Consider the following 23861-nt stretch of genomic DNA (forward strand, 5'->3'; position numbering starts at 1 on the left):
TGTTCTCAAAAAATTTAATATCAATCTAAAGGAGGACAATTTTCTTCAAAATAAAATGTGACATGATTTTACAGCATGTTAGTTTAAAAGAAACTTATCTCCAACTGCTGTATTAATAAATCTGTATGAATATAAATAATCTGATTTAATCACATCTGCCATTTCCAGTTGCAGTTTAGCAATTATAAGCAAATACAAATCACTAAGCTAGAGTCATTTTTTGTCCTGGTCTGAATGTTGCGCCAATCTGTACTTTCCTCTTCTTGGGATTCTGAAAATTATCATACCTGGAAATAAACAAAAAAAAAAGACATTAGCAAATTCTTGTGAAATGTGGGTTTTGTGTCTGCCTCTTCAGATGCATATTAATGCACCACAGAACTCCAGATGTTTAAGTAAATGAAAAGTACCTGTCTCCTCAGACCTGGGGACCTGGAGAGTTATCACCCACACACCTAACTCAGAGAACTCTCTGCCCTGCTTCCCTTGGGTTTTTTCCCAGCTTTTGGTCTCCAAGTCCAAGGAGACACATTCTCCTTTTCAGAATGTTTATACTTCTACAGATTACTGTCTCTCCCAAACACAGCAGCTACAAAGATCACTAGAGAGGGCCAAACTCCAGCCATTTGAAAATACAAGGAGCTACTACTAAGTGGAAGCAGGAAAGACCTAGAACCTAAAGATCCTCTTTGCACTGTTATAGCTCTTAAGATAACATCAGAAACATGGTCTGTTATTTCTAGGTCCTACATGAATAAGACAATTCACTGGTAAAATAGTTGCCCTTTCTCACTATGGAACTTAATACTTCTTAAAAAACTGCTGTCAAAAGCTATCAGCTATCTGCTGCCAGTCCCCACATTTATTTAAAACTATTGTGTTTCTGATGTACAAGGAATGTGGTAAGACCACATCTCCACTGAATTCAAAATTAAGAAAAAAAAAATACTTACAGTTCAGTAAAATGCTTCCAGTCATCCTGACTAATGGATGGTCTCATTCCCTGCAGAGCAGTCATCAGGTGAGACTGGGTGATAGTCACAGTGGTCTTGGGAAGCACTGACTGATTAAGGGTGCTGTCCTCCTTGAAAAGAGCCATGAGCAGACAATGAAAAACTTCTACAGAAACACAGTGCCATCAATATCATTAACTATGGAACCTCCCATTACATGTACAGACAAATGCATTAAAAAACAGTCACAACTTTCCCCCCTCCATATTAGGAAATAACAGAAATAACTGTTGAATTACATGAATGCTAACATCTGGCTTATTTTCCTCAAATTAAGTATCATTTATCTTTGCTACTTTCATTACACAGTATTTAATATTATTGCAGAAATTATTTACCGAAATACCAAGAAGTGTGGAAAAACAACAGAAAAGCACTAAGACTAAATAATAATTTTAAAAAGTGCCATACTCCATTCTTGGTTCTGTAATTGGCCTTGCTAGCATTGATTTCTGTCCTCAGGTGCTCTACTTGCTGCTCCTGGTTCTCCAGGGAGCCTTCTTGAGAAGCTGTTCTAAGCATTGCAGGCTGTGAGGATGCAACATCTCTCTGAGTGATGCTGGTGAAGTCGTAAGTCATGGAGTTTGGACCAGAAAAACACAAAGAGCTCTAAATTGATCACAAGAGGAAATACATTAACTCATTATGGACCCAAAAGGAGCAACTCCATTACTAGGAATTAGCCTACAATTCAATATAAGCTTGCCTCCACTGGCAAAAAGAGTATTTTCTCTTTAAAATATATTACATATGAAATTTTTTTAACAGAAAGATTTAAGTTAATATGCCAAAGTGTTTGGGCAAAAGGCCAAATTTGAAAATGAAGGGTTTCACATCTGGAAAATATGTAACTGTTTCTGTAATGGTCCATCTGAAAAAGAATAAAAGTCTGCAAAGTCCATTGCTTTAATTACTTAGGAAAATCAGTGGTTCTGAAATCTGGACGAGTAGCTTTGGAATTTAAATATTCATCACCTCCAAATTCCCTGTGCATTTGATAAGTAACTCCCTTTCTAATTCAACAACTTCAGGAGGTCAAAGTCCTTGTGGGGAATCCTTGCTGAAGAATTTTCACAGTCAGAGGAAAACTAAGTCTTTAAAGTTACATTAATCGAACGCGATCACCCATAATGCAAGACAAAATATACCAAAGCACCTTAGCAGTCAGTAGTTCTCTAATGTCAAAGTTATTTTTGGCTTTAAGAATCAATGCAAGACAGTTTTGAAAACAAGAGACTAAGAACTTTGATTACTACTTGTAGTAACAGTTCTACAACAGATTGAAATTAATTTTGAAAATGAGTTTCCTACAGATCACACACAAACTCTGAAATTGTGTGCTCACTGTAAGGAGCTCAGAGGCAGCAGACCCTGTTTTGCTGACCTGCCAGCCAAGAGATGAGCTGATCACTGTGCAGGTGCTGGGCAGCCAACCTGCACATCCCTACCTGCAAACTGGCCAAAGAACTGCTGCTTTATGTGCAGCATGATGGAACATCAGGAATTCTGCTTAAAGACAATGATAGATGTTAAGGTTTAGTTCTGTTCTTTTTCACAATTCCATGGTCTGACTATTCTATTAATGTACATTTTATTGGGAACCAAAGAAGGTTCATTGATTCTTGAGACTGTAACTTAATTCCAGAAAGCTGGGTTGTCACTCTTTAGCAATAAAACGAAGTTAAAGAAAAAACAACAAACAAACCAACCACCAAAAAGTCAAGAACTGTTTTAGTGTTTGGAAAAGCTTTGGAAGGGAACAAGCCATTTGACCAGAGTGTAAAATCTAACATGAATACAATTTGCTTAATTATAGAGTATTAAGCAGTATTTTGTGATTTTGACTTTAAACTCCTGCAAGGTTGCAGAGAAGTCCATATTCTATTTTCTCAGATCATGTCCTTCCATCCCCTTCCTCACTATGGACTACTAAGTCTAATCTGAAGACAGTCTGAAGGTCAAAGAAACATAATTGTATTTATAAACAGAACCAGGCAAATGGTATGTTTTTCTGCTTCTCAACTAATAATATTTAGAAAATTCAAATAATTAAATGAGTAATTTACCAATTCTGAAGGAGTTCCATTCCCCAGCTCTGATTCATAAGAGCTTCCAAAATAAAGACGATACATGTTGGACCTTGGATCTTCAGGAAGCAAGTCAGACATATCTAAAGAAACAAGAGAGTGCTCTAGCCCTGCTTCTCCATCTGTTGCTGAATCCTCTGAGCCACTGCTGTGGTTTAGAAAAACCATGGAAGAGAGACTGAAGTCACTATCAGAACTAGATCCAAAATCCTGTAACATAAACCAGAACATTACAAGAGTTAAGTCATAACAAACTATAATCAGAAATATATGAAAAGATTTGATATACAGTGCAAATGAGAGCATCAATTTACATTTGACTCTAGTAGTAATCTGTCTTTCTCTAGGAGTATATTTCTAAATATTTTGCTGAGAAAATCTAATACCTTTAAGAATTTTCTGTCTTCATGCTAGAAAAAGTTTCAGGAGGTAATTTTAAGGTTTTATTGTTTCCACTGCCTCACACTCTCAGTAAGAGCAAGCATTGGGAAACTTCATTCATGCCCTGTGTTGTAGAACTGCACCACTTCTGTCTCTACTTTACCTGCCAAGCAAATGAGTAAAATGCTCTAGGAGGGTGAAGTGAGTCTACTTTTATAGCACCTAACTGCTGTACTTGCTTTTAGTCTATAGCCAACTTTAAATGTTGACGTGGAAATCAGAACTGCTGCTTTAAACTGATGCCTGCAAACCTCTCTGATGGTCTCTATCAGTCAAAAATTTCTGAGTGCACTCTACCAAGCAAATAGATGTTATTTTTAAATTATACATGTATCACTGAAGTTCTAATATTTTCCTCCTGCACATCACTGGACTGCCTTGTGTTTTCTCTGTGTGTGCACACCTCGCTGGACACCACTGCTTGAGACAACCACCTCTTCCTGTGATGGATAATCATGAGGTATCAACTACTTACTGATGCTACAAGTGAAGGGAGTGTTAGGGAAGACGCTCTCAATAATAAGAGTCACATCTTCAGAGCCCAATTCCTTGGTATCAGCTAGGGCAAAAAGAATTCAAGAGGGTCTCCTTCATTGTGCACCCCTGACCCAACCCTTTCTTTTAGCCACAGAGTAGTGGAAGCCATGTCTGCTCCTTTCCAGCTAGAACCAGAGGACAGGCATTAAAAATGTGAACACAGGTGGCTGAGCAGAGGCTAAAAGAGGAAGGATCTGCCTTGTGAGTCACATGAAGAGTACAAACCAAGGGTGGAACCCTGTACTTTGGAAGTTCAAGTACCAGCTGCTACCTGGAAGATAAGGCAGAGCTGGCCATTTCAGGTATTGCCTGAAATGTTCTTGCCACTTGTCTCCTGACCTCAGTCAAACTCAATATGCTGGAACAACTCCCCAAAAATCACCAATTTCTCATTTCCTCCATCATCTAAAATGTGCCATCTCAAAACTGAATTTGCTATCTGCTCCTAAGAAACTCAATGTGGGATCCCTCCTGTCAATCCCTCCTCACAACAGTGATGAACACATTTGGGCTTATATATATATATCTACTTAAAAATAAATACCTATCATTAAATGAGAACAACCTTGTGTTTAAGAAGTATTTAAACGAATTCATTACATTAATCTTGTATTTTTCTGCAAACATTTTAAAATGTTAATCCTCTACATAAAAATATAAGGAAATAAAATTTAGCTAAAAATCCCCATTGATACAATGAACTCTTTCAAACATATCAAAATAAAAATAAACAGGAGAGACTTCTTTTATATTAGTTTTATTTACCTGTGTTAAACCTAAATTTAAATTAGTATGGATTGCCTCTAATTGGGCATTGTACAACAAAGCTTTTAGGTCAGCCCCGGTGAACTGTTCAGTTTTTGCTGCTACATCCTGAAAGTCCACATCATTTGCCAAAGACAAGGAATGACTGAGAGCTTTTAAGATTTCATAGCGTGAATTCTGAAAAAAAGGAAAAAAATGTCAGTAAAGCAACCTGTTATTTTCCTTGTCCTGACTGCTAGATGGTGCTTTGGCTCTGTCACCAGCCACTTCCTCTCTGAGGGAGGAAGGATCTTTTTTCAAGAAGATACTGCCTTAATACTAGAAAGATACTAGAATGCAGTACACAGAGAATATATTTCTCCAATGTTTTGAGTCAATATCTGGGATTTTATATCTGAAATACATAAAAATATGAAGGTGAGCTCTGCTCCTCATATGTCCTTTTGTAAAGAAAAGTATGATGAAAGTGAAATGCTTCTGTTTATCTGAATGAACTTACTCTAAACCAGAACTTTAAAACAGAAAAAAAGGGGGGAAAAAAGGGAAAAAAAAAAAGAAAAAAAGAAAAAAAGAAAAAAAGAAAAAAAGAAAAAAAGAAAAAAAGAGAAAAGGAAAAAAAAAAGAAGGCACAGGATGATCATATGTGTTTTGGAATGAAATGATGTGGTGGTATTTATCAAATGTATGATAAATACCAGATAATCCAGAACTAATCTGGAAATAAGTAGCATTAATGTTTTCTCATAAAATGTGGAATCAGGGACACACATTGTACAACCTCTGAGGACTGGCTATGGTTTAAGGAAATGGCAAATCCACTGGATTCATACTTCAAAGTAAGGTGGAGAACATTATACACACTACACTGCATCCAGTTTCTTTCTGCAAATTAGTTCCTTATTTTTAATTTTTTTTTAAATCAGCTAGACCCACAGCATATGACTTGATCCAGAAGACTGTGGTAAACAGCCTTTTCCCAGTTTTATGTGAACACACAGACACTAAAATCAGTGAATTTATTCTGTTGTATAACTGGAGCTGGGAAATCAGCTTTTTCCCAGTTTGAAATGCTACTACATATAAAGAAAAGGAGAATAAAACCCATTAGTCTGGTTTTTTCCTTGCCTCTTATGTGGAATTGTTTCCTCACCTGATCAGGAGGTGGACAGTACAGGCATTTATCCAGTCGACCTGGCCTTAACAAAGCAGGGTCAATCAAATCCGGACGACTGGTAGCAGCTAGCACATAAACTCCTTAGGAAAGTGCAGAAAAATGCCATTAATATCTGCTTAATTTCTGCAAGAAAAGGAGCATACAGGTGAATTGGTACCTTGCAGGCCTTCCACACCATCTAACTGAGTCAACAGCTGGTTAACCACTCTGTCAGTGACTCCTGTGTTGTCGTGGCCTCGGCGAGGAGCAATAGAATCAAACTCATCAAAGAAAACAATACAAGGCTTAGCTGCCTGAGCTCTAAAAGGCAAAAAAATGAGAAATACTTATTTTTCTGTTAAAGTTTCATTCACTGGTAGAATTGCTTAGAAATATTGAAGGTAATTGCTTTTTGCTTCAGAGAACAGTTGTATTTAATGACAGAATAGAAAATCTGCTTTCTGTAAAATTTAGGAGGTTCTGAAAACTGGGCTGCAATAGAATCACTGCTCATTTTTATGACATACTTAGCACTCACTTTATCATTTCTAAGTGCTCAACTGTCATATTAATATACATGAAAGCTCTAAAATTCAATCACTGCAGATGAGTTCCTGGCTTACAGACAGCTAACAAAAAGACTGCTACATGATAAGTTGAGAAGCAGAGGCTATGTAGGATATGTTGGCATCAGGGAGCACTGAGGGCCAGTAAGAGCACATCTGTAAAAAAGAACTACTGGCATTGAAGACTTTAATACCAAGTTTAATATGACCCTAGGTATTGAGTGTGCATTACTACACAGAGTACAGTCAACTGAAGTATTGTCTTCTGGAAACATCTGAAAGGAATTCAGGATGTGTTTTCCAAGATAACTCTATGATGTGAACCAATGCACTGTAGCTGGAGAGAACTGGGAGTTCACCTTCAAAAGCACGTTCCTCACTGTGCAGAAAATGGGCAGTTGTTTAACAATGATGGCCAGGTTGAACCTGCCAAGACACACCCATCTGGTTCAGCACAACTGATTATTTCAGATACTTTTATGACCTGATGCCTCCTAAGACAACAAAATTATTTATTTGTGCTTCAACAAGTGAAATGTATAGCTCACAAATCTTTACAAAACAAACCTGTTAAATATATCTCGAACTGCTTGTTCACTTGCTCCAATGTATTTGCTGAGCAGTTCTGGTCCCTAAAAAGATATAATCAGAAAACAATACTCATGACATGTTTCTTAGTTTTAATTTGTAATCCAACATCAGCATATACTTTGTGTATTAGACTGAATTTTCTTGCAATCAAGACAGTGTCATCTCTGAACAGAAGAGCCAAGGGGTCTAGATAATCCAGAAGAATTTGTCAAGCATTTCAACTTATTTAAAAATATTAATTTCCATTGTTGTACCGTAACAGAACATGTGTTAACGTTATCTCAAGGCAAAGGTTTATACTGTATTTAAAAAATGTTTAAAATATATTGCTCAATTTCATTGTCCAGTAGAATCAAAATCTGGGATCTTTTTACAAAAAAAACGAGAAACTAAGAACACCTAATTAAATTTTATTATTCTGCCTAATGAATAAGTATACAAAAAAAAAAATCTCAGTAATAAAACTGTGAAGTTCCAGGAATCAGATATCCAGAGACTCACTTATATGTTACTTTCTAACTGTGGTATTTTGCCCTCACAAGCACATAGTTTCAGGTATTATGTAAAGTTATTTAACTCAGTTAATAAAATGAATCATTAAGCTTAAACTGTTGCTACCTTGATGCTGATGAAATTCATTCCACTCTCTCTTGCAACCACTCCTGCCAACAGTGTTTTTCCTGTTCCAGGTGCTCCGTACAGCAAAACTCCTGATCTCTGCCGTATGGGCAGGTTTGCAAATAATTCTGGATACTGGAAAAGAGTTTCAATGTGATATATTTTAAAATACGCAAGTATTCTGTAATGTACTGTAACATCATTGGCCAGTGATGATTTTTGTCTAAACAGAATGCATCTGATTTATTATATCCCCAGTATTATCCCAAGAGCTCATTTGGACTGCTTTCAGTTTACCTGGGGCTGAACTAGATTCCTAGGTGTAACAGGTACCTAAAATACAAACAAGTGGGATTTTCTACCAAGCAAAACAGGTGAGAATAGGGATGGACTAAAGCTTTACATTCTCCCTACTAGTAGCTCTAAATTTCTATTTTAATTACTGAATGATATGATCAAATATACCATTCAGTCATTTCTCTGAAGAGTCAATGCTCAGTGGCTCATCTCAACATTCAAGTTTTAAGCAAGGCAGAAAGGCCAAAGTAAAATGAGACTGATGGACTGGCATTCATCTGGAAGAAAATACTCCTCTAGCAAAAGCACTGTAGAAACCAGCTGGAAATGTTGTCTTTACAGAGCCCGATCACAAGCCCTGCAAGCAATACTCCAATACTGCAGAGCAACACTTGCTCTGTAGTAAAGCTCTGCCATTGTCTTTTCTATCTGGAAGAGAGAAGGGGAAGGAGAAAGTGTTTTCCAGTAGCTGAAGACAGTTGAAGATTGGAAAGCTACAAAATCATGCCTGTCATCTTTCTATCCAACACTTTCCAAACCTTAAAAAATAATTCTTCCCTACTAACATTACGTGCAAAATTCAAGTAACTAATTTAAAGGAACTTAGTACCTTTACAGGTAACAGGATGGTATCCCTGAGCATTTGCTTCACATCTTTTAAGCCACCAATCCTGTCCCAGCCAAGGTCTTTAGGTTTATGAAGGTTGACATTTCTCAGAGCTAATGGAGTAAAATCTTTTAGAGCTGTCTGAAAATCCACAGTTGACAGGTTCAAATCTGCTTTAAAAAAACAAAAAAAAATCCTGAAAAAACCCCAAACAAACAGGGGTTGTTGCCAGTAACAAACTCCTTACAATATGTAACTATTAAAGAAACATTAAACATAAAATATAAAACCTGGGGGTTTCTTTCTGCATTCTGGATAACAGAAGTAAGACTATGAATTAAGAGATTTTGTTGCCAACATACCACCATTATCTGATGCATTCTGGTTAGAAGCACAGGTATGAATGGCACGATCCACCAGCATAGTAAAATCTCTAGCAACAAAACCTTCTGTTTCCTTTGCAATACACTGGAGGTCAAGATCAGAGAAGTCCTTTGGATCAGAATTCAGTTTCTTCTTTATTATGGAATACAGCACTTCATATCTTTGCTTCTGAAAAACAGAATTGTGCAGCAAATGTGTATTGAGTTTAGTATATGGAGTTTTTATATGGAGTTTTTTATTTTTTATATGAAGGTCAGGAATTCAAAGAGTAAACAGGTATGACTTACTAAAATTTCCTTAAATATTTGCACAACATCAACCCTTTAAAAAACCAAACCTAAGTAATATAAACAAATGCTAGTGCTTCAGGTGCACTTCAATAAATTCACCCATTTTATAACTATAAATATTCACCTCACCAGAGCCACTTTAAATTCAACAATAATAATGAAACATCCCTCCCTCCTCAGATTCTAGTGTTTTACATCCTTTTTTTCTGTTTCACAGGAAAAAGAATATTTATATTTTTGACAGCATGAGCAAAGAATATGTTTGAGATACAATATATTGTGCTAGATAAAAAAACTTCAAATAATATGGTATCTTTTTGGTATCTTTTGAGATCTTGACTCATCCTTATTTCAGTATTAGTATTAAAAACAACAAAAGCAGACTTGCAGGAAGTGGGAGAAAGTTAAACTGCATCTAACACAGCATACCCTCCTCAGTGGCTTTTAACAGCTGGCCTGTGACTGAAGACACACAGACAGGAACAACTCATGCTAAATACAAACGAGTCATTAGAGGATGAGGGTTTCAAAGTATCTGCTTTCTCCTGCATGAAAGTTAATACTTTTCATTCTTCTCTTTATCCATTTTTTTTAAACTAGACTATGTTCAAAAGTAGAGGAATAGTATTAATATGGGAACAAACCTAAAATTGTCCCATCAAATTAACATTTAGTTTTAATAACAATTTTAAAATGCATGTGCTAGGGACATCCTTATTTCACTGAGCTGTGAAAAACCACACATTTAACTTCATATCTCTAACTTGATGACTTACATGTTTTACAAAGCTGCTCCTTCAGCATCCCCTTGGATGTAACAAGGAGACATGCATATCTCACCTGTGTTAGACAACCTGACTTGTTTCATGTTGAACTGAAACATCCTCTGAATACACCCTTCTCTTACCACTGAAGAGTGGGGCCAACTCTGAGTTTTTACTGGATTACTCTTACTTTTTTTAATTTTATAATGACAGATTCTGAGGTACTTAAGTATCATGAAAGAACTTCTAAGATTTCCAGATTTTTTTTTTCATCTTCAGGTGTAACCTACTATTTTTGCAGCTGTTCCAGCATCATACTTGAGGCTTCTGGGAAGGCAAACAACATTTTAAGCATTTTTATTTGAATTTACCTGATCTGGAGATTGGATACATTTGAAGCACTGAAATACATGAGTTCCTTGTGCTGAAACCAGGGAAGGATGAAGGGAATGTTCAGACTGACTCGTGGCAATTAATGCAATCAAACTCCCCATGGAAATAACTTCTTTCATCAGATCTTTCAAAACTAAACACAGAAGATATTGATCCATGAATTGCAAAAGAACAAAACCCTAACCTGGAGAGCAGCATTAGTACAACAAAATACAACAGCTTTGTAACATATTATTTTTATTCCCATGTTTACAGTTGTTTTTTTAAACGAAAAAATAAAAAAGAAAAAGTGATTCTCTCTAGGACAGCACATTCCATTAAGAAAATGCCATCAGAAGTGCTTTTAAAAAGCTGATTTTGTAATGTCACTGATGGTATCTACTTTTGTGTGCTATTACTCCCTCCATGCAAGCAAAAAAAAAAAAAGTTATAGGAAAAAACCCCAGATCTTAAGGCTAGAAAATAAGCACTCCAAGAGAAAGGTATTACATAAAAGTAAAAAAAAAATTAAGGATGCAAGGTAGATGATCAAGAAAAAAATCTTTAAAACTCTAAAGCTCTGTTGTATGCATTACACCTTTAAGTAAAAGTAATAAGAAAACCAAACAATTCTGCATGTAACTTAGCACATTTTTTAGGAAGAAATTATAGTAAGATTTTCTGAATTTCAGAAGTATTTCAGTAAAAATTATTCTAACTCCCTCAAACTGAGCTTAGAAATGGAAGGCTATGGCTTTATTAATCTTGGTTATTTAGATTTAATTTGCAACTTAGCATTGCCTAGACTTTCAGGAATAAAAGGGAACCATATACAGGATGTCAAACTACAACTGATCATCTTGTTTTTAACATTTGTGATTTGTTACATTGTAAAACAGGACAGAAGTTCTACACTGTATACTAAGTAGGATGATAAAAAAGTTGGTACTCATCTAAAATGAGCCGATTCTCAACATCAGTAAGTATCAAATTGATGTATCACTGTAATTATAAATAATAATTCTGGAAAACAAAAAATCGATTTATCAGAAATGATCAGTTAAAGGTTTAGTTGCAGTTTGTACTCAATTGCAACTATCTGGCTGTATAAGTAATAAAAAAAACAACAGAGAAGCCTCAAGCACTGGCAGTGGTACTGACAACAGGCATTACCAGCAGCAGTGGTGGATGCACATTGGCAAGGACTACCCCAAGACCCACAGTGCATTATTTTGATTCAGCTAGGAATCAACAAATGCCTGCATACCATAATTTGTGAGTCTCTGCCTGAATATCACATGGACCAGAGGCAATAATGATACAGACAGAATTGTTCAGGTAGGACAGTACAACTCAAGTGGTAAGAAATTCTAACTTGCATTATATTTCTATCTAGACAAAGGTAGAACATACCATAAGCAAGTCTATTGCTCTGAACAGTTTCAGGGCTGTTCTCATGCTCGGGTGTAGAAGGTACTCCGACAACGTGATCAAGATCATCCATCAGAAGAATGGATGGCTGTCTCCATGCTGCCTCTAAAAAAGCTTCTTCCACATGTTTCCTTATGTTTACTAATCTTTTTCCTAAAACAAAATACTATTAGAATGACACAAAATATCAGGAAAAAAATCAGAGTGACTACATCTTGCTCACAATGTTTTATTTTGTCTATTTTGACTTCACATCTATAAATCCAGATACCAAGATTAAACCAGAATCAACAATCACTAAAGAAGAGAATCCACACCTTCAATCAAAAAGTATTAAAAGGTTCCACATGTTCTAAAATGAGAATAATCATCTTTATCTAATCCCTGTAGAAGCCCACAAGTTTAATTTCCAGACAGTTAAAACCAGAGAAATATCAGAAGCATTCTAAAAAACTTACTAAAGAATCCTGCAATTGGAAGAATTTTCCAGAGCAAAGGACCTAGCTCATCATCAATCTTTCCCCTTTTCTCTGGTGCAAGGAGCTCCAGCTTAAATTGTGATTTCAGCAAAAAGAATGTAGTGAAGAAATACAAGGGCTCTGTAAGAAAACAGCTGAGTATTTTCTGCCCTTGTAACAGCAAGACTATTTAGAAAAGCCAGTGAAATGCAAGAGCAGAAAAATGCCTCCTTTGTGCTCTTCCATCTTCGCGTAAAATAATTATTTTGAACTCACAAAGCCTAAGGAGTCATCTCATCATCTCTAATCATGAGTGTTAGATGCCTAATGCCAAATGCACTAGATTAGTAAATATGCCACCATAAATCAGCTTTCAGTTGGTCATTTGATCCTTCTTTGGTGCCTGTGTTTTCCTCTCACTGAGTACGGGTATCCTTTAACACTAATGGTTTGTTAACAAAACATTTGCTCCAGCTAGCACAGCTGAAAAAACACAGTTCAATTTTTGCAACTTCTTCCTATTTTGTAACAATTAGAAATTAGCATGGCAAGCATGGTTTGAATTGCTGGTGGTATGTGGGACAGAAACTGATGGAGATGGGAAATAAACTTACAGTAGCTGTATTTTCATCAGACTGTTGAAGATAGTAATTGTGGGGCATCAAACATCCTTGTGAAAACAGCAAAAATGCTAAAAAAATTATTCAGACCAACTATAGTAACTTCATAACTGTGCCTCTATTGTACAGCAAAAATTTGAGATTAAAATAAACTATTGTCATACCTCTTAAAGCTTTACAATCAATTACTTCTACATGAGCATCCAGTCTAGTGAAAGCTTCTTTGCAGACGGCCTTTGCTAATGTTGACTTTCCACTTCCCTACAAAAATAAATGTAGCTAAAGTAAATTGACAGAGGCAACGTGTTTCTGTGTTCTTGTCACAGTATGCACCAGTCAACAAGCTGGGGAAGCTGTACACACACTGGGATTATTCCTCAGTAAAAGTAGTATGTATTCTTCTCTGTATCACTTAGTAGGGACCAAAGCCCTAGAGTGAAACAAAGAAATTCAGAGTGGATACATCCAGTACAGTGTTCTGACTCCACTGAGCTCAGTGGCATATGGTATTAAATAGATCACTGTAAGAGGCAACAGCAAAATAACAGTATCAACTCCACTGCCATTTTATGTTAGAATACAAGAGAAAATATACACTTATTTTTCTTCAAATAATTCAAAGACAAGAGGTGCTTATCATAATATAAACACAAAGTAGATTAATCGCCTACTGAAACTGCATTCTTCAATAAATATATATATATAAATATATATACATGTTTTGAAGATTGCACACAGAGTTGTGAAAATGTTTTACTGAATTATCTCTATTCAGTTCACTGCTCTTTTTTTCAGCTTGCTCTTTATTCCTCAGAACAAAGTATCTTCAGTGCAAAGTATCAAAGAAAACTAATGTCATCCAGTTTGCAACCATGGAAAACAATGTGCAAGGGTTTGCAGGTGAAAGCAGAAGTGAGTACCTTTCCTCCTGTGAGAAGCACCCCTCCACTTCGCAGTCCCACAGCATTAGCAGCCAGCTTTTGGGATAAAGGACGCCCCAGAAGACTGTGGCTTATGTGTTCAAATAAAGATGTGCCTAATTTGTCCACTCCTCTGCAGGGAAAAGGAAACAGTAAATGGCCTACGGTAGCATCAGTGCACACTCAGTAGGCAGAAAAGCTTGCACTATGGGGGAGTTAGAATGCTGACAGACTACCTCAGTTGCCTTTCCCAGCACTGACAGCATGCTACCACAACACTCCAAGCCTCTCATGTCTCCTCTGCCCCATCCCTTCACATTTGCGACACTGTACCGCTGTTTTTTCCCTTGTACTTATGACCACAGCACTCCGCATTTCTCCCCTCAGATGATAATTGCAACAAAACTTTTAGGAACTACAGTTCTCTGAGACCCTTACTTTTAAATGTAGCTGAACAAGTAAACAGGTGGAAGTTACTGGAGGGCATGCATTGGCAGACTGCAACTTAAAAATTTTGTATATTTGAACACCTCAGCTAAAACTACCCCACTGTCCCTTGCTGCTATGTAGAAGTCTGTTCACTCTACTTAGAAAAGCAAAAACTGACACAAGCCAAAAGATGCACAGTTTTGCTTAGATCTGGCATAGTTTCCAAGAAGTCTGCTTTTCCACCAGTGCTATTTTTTTCTAATTCTCATTCCCATTCCCTCCCATGTTTTTTCCCACAAAAATGTCTCACCCTAAATCGCTTAGTTTGTGGTATGGAAGGTTCTTGTCTCTATCAGGCATAGGTGGCTGCTTGTCATCATCAGCTTTTCTACTTAGAGGATGTAAAAGAACCTAAAACAAAGGAGAGTTATGACTTTAGATGAAATATAACTACAGAAGAAGGCTATGGAGTGACCAGCCATTTCTGGACTTGTGCAAAGATAACACTGCATGTATGCTTTGCTGTGCCTGAAAGAAAGGTGCATTGTTGAAGTGGAAGAGATACAAATAATGTATAATGTATAACAAAGTAATTTAATAATGTAAGATTAGATTTTGGGCCAAGAGCTGTTTATAACAGACTGTGCAGCCCACTATCTCTTTCCCTACCTGCAGCTCTCCCCCTGTCCTGCTGGCAGGAGAGCTGATGAGGCAGAATAGTGAACCTGATCAGGAATCTGATTGGATGAAAAGTAACTTGACAAAGCATCTGGCATGAATTTTTCCATCTTGTTCATGAGGGAGCTACCATGGAAAGCTGAGCAGGCAAATAGGGGTTGCAGAGGTTCACAGGTAAGAACAGGCTAGTAGGAGATGTTGACATAGCTATTAAGAAATGCATTTTGCTCTTTCATCTTAGTTTCAGTCACTTGAACAATTTTTAGAAGCCTTCTTATAGTTTAGTACTAGTAAAAGAAAGTTCATTTGATTTTTTTTTAACAGCAATTCTAAATTTTGCAGGCAAGTTCTATTCTAACCAGCCAAAAAAACACTTTTAATTCTCCACTAAAATTCACTGTATGTTTAAAAATTAAGAAAACATTATCCTACTCCTATAATCATAACCCTGAAATAATGGGCAGTGGATCAACTGGAATTACTAATGGAAGCAGTAATTCTCATATTAAATAGAAATATTTATTCTCCTGAGAAATGAAATATGGAAGAAGCAGAAGGCACACAAACTGTACCAGAGAAAAGGCAGGCTGAGTGTGGTAGGTGAGTTACCAAGGGAGAGAACAACTATGTATAAGGATGGTACATATACAAATAAGTGTAAGGATGTTCAAACATGGACAGCACTGACTCTCCTCTCTTTGAACTGATTTTTCTGAGAGTTTGATGTGCAAACTCTTATGACACTCAGTGACAAGCATGGCATGCCTGGAATTTCAGCAGGCCCTCAAGCGACAAAATGACATAGAGGATGCAGATATAACTTTATGAATAGACCGACATTATTTACTTTAAAAGGGAAACTGAAATATATACAAAATGCAATACATTTTAAACAAGTAGAACAATTTAAATTACTTGATACCTGATACTATGTGATATTTACTTGTATATTTGTCTTTTGCAGCAAACTGGGACTCAGTATAAAAATATTCTCAGATTTATTTTCTTCAGTGTGCACGGGATGCGCTGCACTAAGGACAAATTCCTCTATTCCTGTAACAACACAATGAACAACTATTAAAACTCCAAATACATTAAGTTTTTGTTCCTCACAAGATAAGACAGATTAGAATATTGCTATAATAGAATCAAAAATGAAAGACTAAAAAAGATTAATCATTATTAAGGGGTAACTCAAGCTTACACTTTCAGTATGAAGAGGTATCAGTTATGTTAAAAGGTGTACACAGAAATTAACTGGCATACTGGCTAAGTAAATTCCACAGTAGACAGGACAGAATTATCCTTGCCTTCTTTAACAGACAGATGTATACAGTCTGTGCTTGTCATTATCCATGGGTGATCATCAGTAGCGGAATCCTGCAGCCAAGAACTGAATGCACATTTAACATCATCTTCATGTATATCTTTATGCTAAATAGGAAAATGGAAGAAGGTAAATAAAACAAAACCAGGTGTACGTAAGTAAAAATGTTTTCTTCCAATGCATGAGGCATTTGTTTCTCTTATGGCAGCAGAGAGATGGAAGAAGTAAGAGTTTTATTCATTTAGAAAACACCATTTTGCCAGCAAACACCATTTCTATCAACTGCTCTAGGGAAAACATCTGTGCAGCTCCTGCTATGGCCACAGCTGAGTATTAGACCACCTCTAAAGACTTTTCCTTCAGAACACTGATATGAGGGCAACAAAAAACTTCTATTTTTGTTTTACTTATCTGCCTTCCCAGATCCAAGGGCACTGCTCAGATCCCAGGTTTGAAGATATGCACTGATATTGACCTGAGACTTATCTCAGGTGCTCACTACATCCCTCTCTTTCTCATATACCCTTTCCCTATAAAAAGAACCGTGTTTACAGTACATTAATCAAAATACAAATACCAGATAAGCTCTGTTTAAGTAGATCATAGCAATCTATTAACTTAAATTTACATAGTCAAAAGAAAAAACAAGAAATTATACCCCCTGAAAAATCCTTTGGAATTATTTCTATAGAGAACATTATCTAACAAATTAGAACAAATAAACACAATGCCCTCCTTCCCACTCTCCCCCCCCGAGTTTGACTAGAGCAACATTATCAGTTTCCCAATATATGAACAGGTATGTGACCAGTAATATCAACTCACTAAGTTCTGTTTGGGTTGCAGCGTAAGAGATACAGGAATTTTAGGAACAGATTCAACTGACTTAATTCGGACTGTTGAATGTATTTCAATATGTAGTTTTTTCCTCAGACCATCTGCAATCTGAAATATTTAAAATAAAAGCAAAAAAAACCCATTAGAAAGTAAGCTAGTTATAACATTGCATATATAATACTACATCAACTTCTTCACTAATGGAACCTCAAGAGAATTAAGAAGGAATTTATAACATTGACAGTGATATCCAAATTTTACTCTTACATGCACACTTCTAGTTACCTTTTGTCCTATTTGCGAAAGTGCTCAGAACAGCTGACCTTCTACTAACTTAATAAACTTAAAAGCTCAAAAAAGGAGTAGAAGAAATTCTTTAACATTGCAAGAATGCTCTTAGTATAGGAGAAAAACAACAATTTAATTTCATTTGCTGATTAAAATTATTTCTTGCGGGTAGGTAAATATACACAGACCATTACGAGACCAAAACTAAGCACCCCTGCAGGAGAGAGACAGAAAATGCAGCCTCCCTAAATCATACTAGTCAGTTGGCCCTTTTAAGGAAACTCCTTTTTAATCTGTTATTTTAAAACTTACATCAATTTGAAAACATGTCATAAATATTTCTTAACTGTGAGAGACTTTATGATAGCTGGCATTTGGAAAATTGTTATGTCTGTCAAAAGATTTCACAGCAAAGACCACTGCAGGCTCTTGTTCTCATTCTTAATACAGCAATGAGTGAATGGTGAGAATTATATTATGTCAAAATAGTCAAATGGTGATTTGGAGCACATTTCATTTGTTTTTGTTGATCCCACATGTGCTTCCAGGAAAGAAAGAACAGGCAGTAGTTCTATCAGAACAAACTGAAACATCAGTGTCTCCATACCCGGACTTGTGCCACCTGGCAAAACGACATATGAAAACTAAAGCTGGTTATTGGATATTCATCTTCAGTATGTATTTTAAACCCTGTATAAAAGGACTCGCAAACATTATGCAGCACTAGGATACACCATCCCATTACTTTATACTTTGATGACCCCTAGGTCAATGCACATTTCAAAGAGTTAACTGATGAAGAGTCTCATAATAAAGGACTGAATGTACGTAAATAGGTACTTTCTCGTTAATACAATGGCTACCTGCAGCTTGTGAAGAAAGCATTTATTCCCTTCAGAAACGCTGAAGCATTTTCCTCATTTGGTGTAAAAATGCTAAGTGTGCAAAAACCCAGAGCACACCGTACACCTTGGAGCATGATGGTAAGTAATGTAGTCCAGAATGAGTACAAAGCACAGCTCTAGCAAACAGTATTTGGTTCTAGAAAACTCAAGAGATTAACACAAAGCCTACAGCCCAACACCACAGGTTAAGTAGCCAGTTCACAACTATCCAATAGAAAATATTATAAAATAATATGGTGCGCTCAAACTGACCCAAACTCTTCCAACATGCAGGGCTCCCCCATCATGGCCATACTCTATGACACTCTTTAGGTCTTCAAATCCATTCCAAACGATTTGAACAACAGATCCCTCACTGGATGCTTCACCGCTAATAGAATTAGAAGGATTTTTGTCTTGTGTACTAGTCAAATGATTTTGCTTTTCAAGTGGCAGATTTTGTTTTGCTTCTTGATGACGCTGTCTTGGGGAAAGCAGCTCGTTAATTTTCCCATAAGATACTACAGGATTTGGATCCAAATCAACATATTCTAAATTCCATGGAAAAACGTGAACAGCATTGCATTTCAGAAATTCATGAGTGGCGGATACGTTCTGTACGCTGGGAGGCTGGGACTGACACACTCTAAAAATGGAATCCATGTGAATCAAGTTGAGCAGCTTGTCTCTGAAGACGCTCATTTCATTGTTATCACATAAAGTCTTCTGTCTCTGCTCAGATGTATTAGAGAAAATGTTCCCTATGAAATTCCATATATTTGGGAGAACATTTGAGCCAAACGTCATGTTTGCATCAGTCTTACTCTGTTCAAGGGCTCCAGGCTTTAAGTAAGGTTGTTTGGCAAAAGGATCCTTTAATGTTTCTTCTTGTTCCATGCTATTTTTCACAAAATTTTTGAGCAAGATGTCACTTTCTGTGGCAGGTGTGCTGGTGATATTCTCCTCAGGTCCGTGTGTTTTGGGACATACCAGAAGCTCCGTGCATGGCTCTAATCTCCCATATGGGGCTGGTGGCACAAGTGTACCTAAGTATGAGCAAAAGATGCCAATGAATGCATCTACCCCTGCAAAGCAGCTTCCTGGAGGTGCCCCGGGAGACTTGAGCGCTGCTTACCGATTCTGATGTAAACATGGGTGTGCTGCTCAACCCAGACAGGAAAGATGGCTCCTGGAAACACCACTCGAATCTGGTCCAGAAGGTGGCTTTCAAGGGAGGAAGCGTGCAGCTCCTGGGGAAAAGTGACACCACTATAAATTAAATACTGCATATCTTTTTAACATTTGTTTGAATAAAAACCCGTATGTCTCTTTTCAATACACATATTTGAAATATAAAACACAACTAAACTCCACCACATTTAGTATTTCCTTAGAGGTGAAGGGGATGGGGCATTGTGCAAAAAACTGCTTGAGTCAGAATCTCTGTCATCTTGTAAGACAAGAACATGAACAATGGAAGGGGTTTTATTACCAGAATTTCCCAATCATCTGCTGTGAGTGGTTCCACTTCTACTTGCTGACAGGAGGACACATGGGAACAGGGTTCAAGAAAAACCTGGCAAAAGTAACGCCAAAATATTTAACTCCTTATTTTTTATATAAAAGCTCCATCTTTATTTCAACTAGAAAATTGACATCTCCTTCATTGTATGTTTTCACTACTTGGAACACCATCCTAATGACACCAGCTAATTCATAAGCAGAGGAATGCTCAGTGGATGGGAAATGGATCCCAATAGGCTCAGAGACATCAATAAGCAATGAATATTAAAAACATCTAGAGTTTATCAGGTGATAACAAACAATCCATTTTTAATACACCTTGATCACATCACCATCTTTCCATTTTTAAATCTTTATTTTTAAATCCCCAGGATTTTAGAAAATTGGAAAATTAATTCACTTGCACATAAATTTAGAACCAGCTGTAAAAAAAGGGAAAAAGTACAATAGAAAAGCAAGCCCAGCTCCTTAATTAATGGTTTCATAGGAAGCAGCCCCATCTCCATAGAACAGTTTTAGTATCATGTGAATCAGGAGGAATGGTAGAAGCTGTTGTGGCTTAGGTCATTCAGAATGCATTAAATACAGACTTCAAAAGCCAGTTTTTGCCAAAGGTTTCATATGACAAAAAAAGAAATAACACAAAAGCAATTTGCAAACAACATCTTGCAATTAATTTTCAAAGAGATATCACATTTTTTTTCCTGAGATAAAACTAGATACCTGTCCTCTGAGAGAATTACGTTAGGTCACCTTTTGTAAAAGTAACCATCTGTTTTGAAATCCTCTATGTATTTAGCTTGAAGCAATAATTAAGAGGAATATCTTTTCCCCAGCCCAGCAAAAAGAAGATCATACAGCAAACATGTAACTCCTGAATCCAAAACAATGGTGAAACTAATTAATCATGTATTTATTTGATTGTACAGATGATTATTCCCAGCAATACCTGGGTGAGGTTTTCTTAGGTTTCCTTTGTCAATTGCTTTCCTGTTGAAGGCTATTAGTTGCTAGAAATAAAAAGGGTAGATGCCTGGCTTCTCAACTACTAAATTGGAAATTTATGCAGATAGACACATAATTTCTAGAGAAAATATGTTTAAAAAGTAAACAAAGTAACATAATACACTGCTCTGAGTCACACTCTTTGATGTCTTCTATGATGTTGAACAAAATTTTGTACACAAGAGAATAGGCAAATATGAATACACAGCACAATGACACTGTGTAAGGCAGTACTTTTTTATTCTTGTTTGCTTAAGTGTCTACCTAGTTACAGAAAAAGATCCTTTGATTTTGCGATTTTAGTAGTCCCATGTCAGAAAACTCTGCCTCTTGGGCATCTCTAACTTCTGTCAATGAAAGAGTCATTTATGAGAAGTTTAACTGTGTTCAGGAGTAAGAGATGAATGTACAAAGAGTAGAGAAATAGAGAGATAGGGAGATAGACAGATGGAATAGACACATGGGCTAGACAGATAGATAGATAGATAGATAGATAGATAGATAGACAGACAGACAGATACATGCATAAGAGGTGAATACAATTATTCAAAGAGAAAGGGATATATGGTGAAGGGGCGAAAAAGGAATGAAAATTTAAACCCCAAGTAAGTTAAACAAGAATATGCAGAAAGGCAATAGCTATTTTAAAATAACAGGAACTCCAAACCAGATATTCCCATTCCAAATTTTTCAATTGCTTAAAAGTGTATTTTCTTAAAATTAATGTCACTGAAGATAGTTGTTATAGCCCTGCAAAGACATACCCAGAAGCCTATCCTAACATTGTTTAGGCATCTGTTAATGGTTTAATGAGCCAATCTTTTCATGTTCGAGACATTTCATGATAGTTAACTTTTCTCATGGGCAGATGTAAATGAAGAAACTGTCTAAATACATGAAACAAGGTCTTAGCTAACTCATGTTGCATTACCTTTTCACTTCTCTTCCAATATACTCTTTATTTAAATAGAAAACAAAGGTAGCATTTCAAACCTGCTCTCCATCTGTGATGCCAAGTTTCTCTGCCAAATGTCTGTTAATCTCTGCATTATTTTCACCCTGGTGACCTCGATGCCTGGTTTCCATCCAGCTCAAAAATACCGGCTGATGACCACAGGATATTTTCACAGCTTGGCCCTATGAGTTTTAAGGAAAGAAAATAAATTGATATAAAACCAGCTAAGTGAGATGACTATTAGACAACCTAAACCATATTTGATTAGAGAGATCAAAGGAATTAAAGCTATTATCTGGATTTTACACCTTGTTTGCACAGCTCTCACCGTAGAACTGAGTGCTGGTTTAAATTCTTAAACAGCTTTCTATTTTTATGGACTATTTTCAAGTAAGAAAATTAATTCTTTTTCCTTTCTTCTGCATGATGTGGTATCAAAAAATATTTTACAGAAATGTGTAACCGTATGTTTGCATTTTCCAAATGACGAAAATAAATAAACGTACACTTTGATTTCACAAAAATTACAACATTTACATGGTCCCCAAGACTGCTTCTGTGACATATTTAGAATAAGTCAAAAATCACATTAACTCAGACCAAAATTATTTAATCAATCTGTTTCAGAACTGCTCATGTATTTTGATGTCAAACTGAAGAACTCTTCTAATATCTTCTGCAATTAGATTCAGCTTTTGATTCCATTTATCCCCTTTTGAACATTTTTATTAATGAGAAGTATTTAAGGTGCTATTTCTATCACATTTTCTGAGACTCTATCTTTTCATTTAGCAGCTCAGGTTAAACAAAAGCAGGATGCAAAAGGACCATAACAAACAGTGTGCAGAACTACACTGTAAGACTTCAACTGCACTCTTTCTCCTCTCTCCTGACAGCAGATCTGTAAAACACTCAGAAACTGCAGCTGAAATGAAGCTCACATTTAATACTGCATTTCTTCCAATTCCACCAACCTCCTACGACTACCCCAAAGGTGAACGAGCAGGTTTTACACGCCTATGCTGTTTTCCTGTTGTGAAATGCCCTTTTTGGCCTTGAGAGCAGGAGGTTCCCCACGCGAGGGAGGCCTGCTCGGGCCATGGGGGCTGTGCCAGCTCTCCTGAGCTTTGCTTGCATCCTTCTGGGCTCATTCCTGCCCTTTTCCACCCTGTCCTGCTGGCACTCAGCTCTGCGTTCATGGCTCAAGAGGCACACAGTGTCTCTGCTAGAGTTTCCACGCGTGCAATGTTATTTACAGTGTAAGGTGACCCTCCGTCTTCAGCAGGGCTCTGCATGACGGGAGTGCCTTTCTATAGTGACATATACACTTTGCTTGTGTACAGCAAAAACGAGGATTCTGCATGGGTTTGTCAGCACTTCTCCCACCTGAATTAAACATTTACGCATTATTCGCTTAATGCTAGCAAGTTACGGGGAAAGCTGGTATGAAATAGGGAGTGATGATAGAGACGCAGATGCCCACAGTGCCAGACCACGTTGGGGAAGAAAAATTCCCGCGTTTTATTAGGAATTGATGACGATAGGGGGGCACGCAGGAGGCGAGGGAAGGAGGGGTTCCCCGATGTGAGGGGTCCCGGCTGAGTGGTGAGGGAGGGGAGGAGGGCTCCGTATCGCCATGGTGACAGATTGCGGGGGTGCGCTCACGTAATCCTCCCGGCCTGCCGGAGGTGTCCCTGCGCCCAGGCCCCGAGCGGCGCCGCCCCGGTACCTGCTGCAGGCGGAGGAGCGAGGCCAGCGCGGGGGGCAGGTGCAGGAAGCAGTCGCGGGTCCCGCTCAGGACGATGCTGGCGGCGGCGGCTCCCCCGGGGTCGTCACAGCCCCACATGGCCACTGCCACTGCCGGCCGGCCCCGCCGGCGCGCCCGCTCCGCCAGGGCACGGGCCCGCCTACCCGGGGCAGGCGCGAGGGGTAATGCTTCTGTCACCCCCGGGGCAGTGGTACAACCCACTGCCGCCCAATGCGGGCGCGGCATTTCCCCGCTGCCCGCCTCTGATTGGCT

General features: G+C 37.5%; 1 protein-coding gene across 2 annotated transcripts; it reads right to left on the reverse strand.

Annotated features, from left to right (window-relative positions):
- PEX1 (peroxisomal biogenesis factor 1) lies at positions 1-23699 on the reverse strand. Of its 2 annotated transcripts, none has more exons than XM_054273931.1 (24): positions 23571-23699; positions 21880-22023; positions 19850-19933; positions 19493-19607; positions 18631-19403; positions 17174-17293; positions 16332-16455; positions 15965-16074; positions 14654-14754; positions 13915-14047; positions 13159-13255; positions 11899-12069; positions 10485-10639; positions 9038-9227; positions 8679-8845; positions 7772-7906; positions 7130-7194; positions 6175-6317; positions 5994-6097; positions 4844-5020; positions 3080-3310; positions 1425-1622; positions 954-1084; positions 1-287 (listed from the first exon to the last, which is right to left on the reverse strand). In XM_054273931.1, the coding sequence occupies exons 1-24, from the start codon at positions 23685-23687 to the stop codon at positions 203-205; spliced, it is 3870 nt and encodes a 1289-aa protein (XP_054129906.1). In that variant the 5' UTR covers positions 23688-23699; the 3' UTR covers positions 1-202. The 2 variants fall into 2 exon arrangements, with proteins under 2 accessions (XP_054129906.1, XP_054129905.1); XM_054273930.1 differs by having other exon boundaries at positions 8679-8848.
- Positions 23700-23861: the final 162 nt, after the last annotated feature.

Source organism: Melozone crissalis, unplaced genomic scaffold (genome assembly GCF_028551555.1).
Source record: "Melozone crissalis strain CALT ecotype California unplaced genomic scaffold, PUWL_Pcris_2 ptg000016l_1, whole genome shotgun sequence".
Taxonomy (NCBI): Eukaryota; Metazoa; Chordata; class Aves; order Passeriformes; family Passerellidae; genus Melozone; species Melozone crissalis.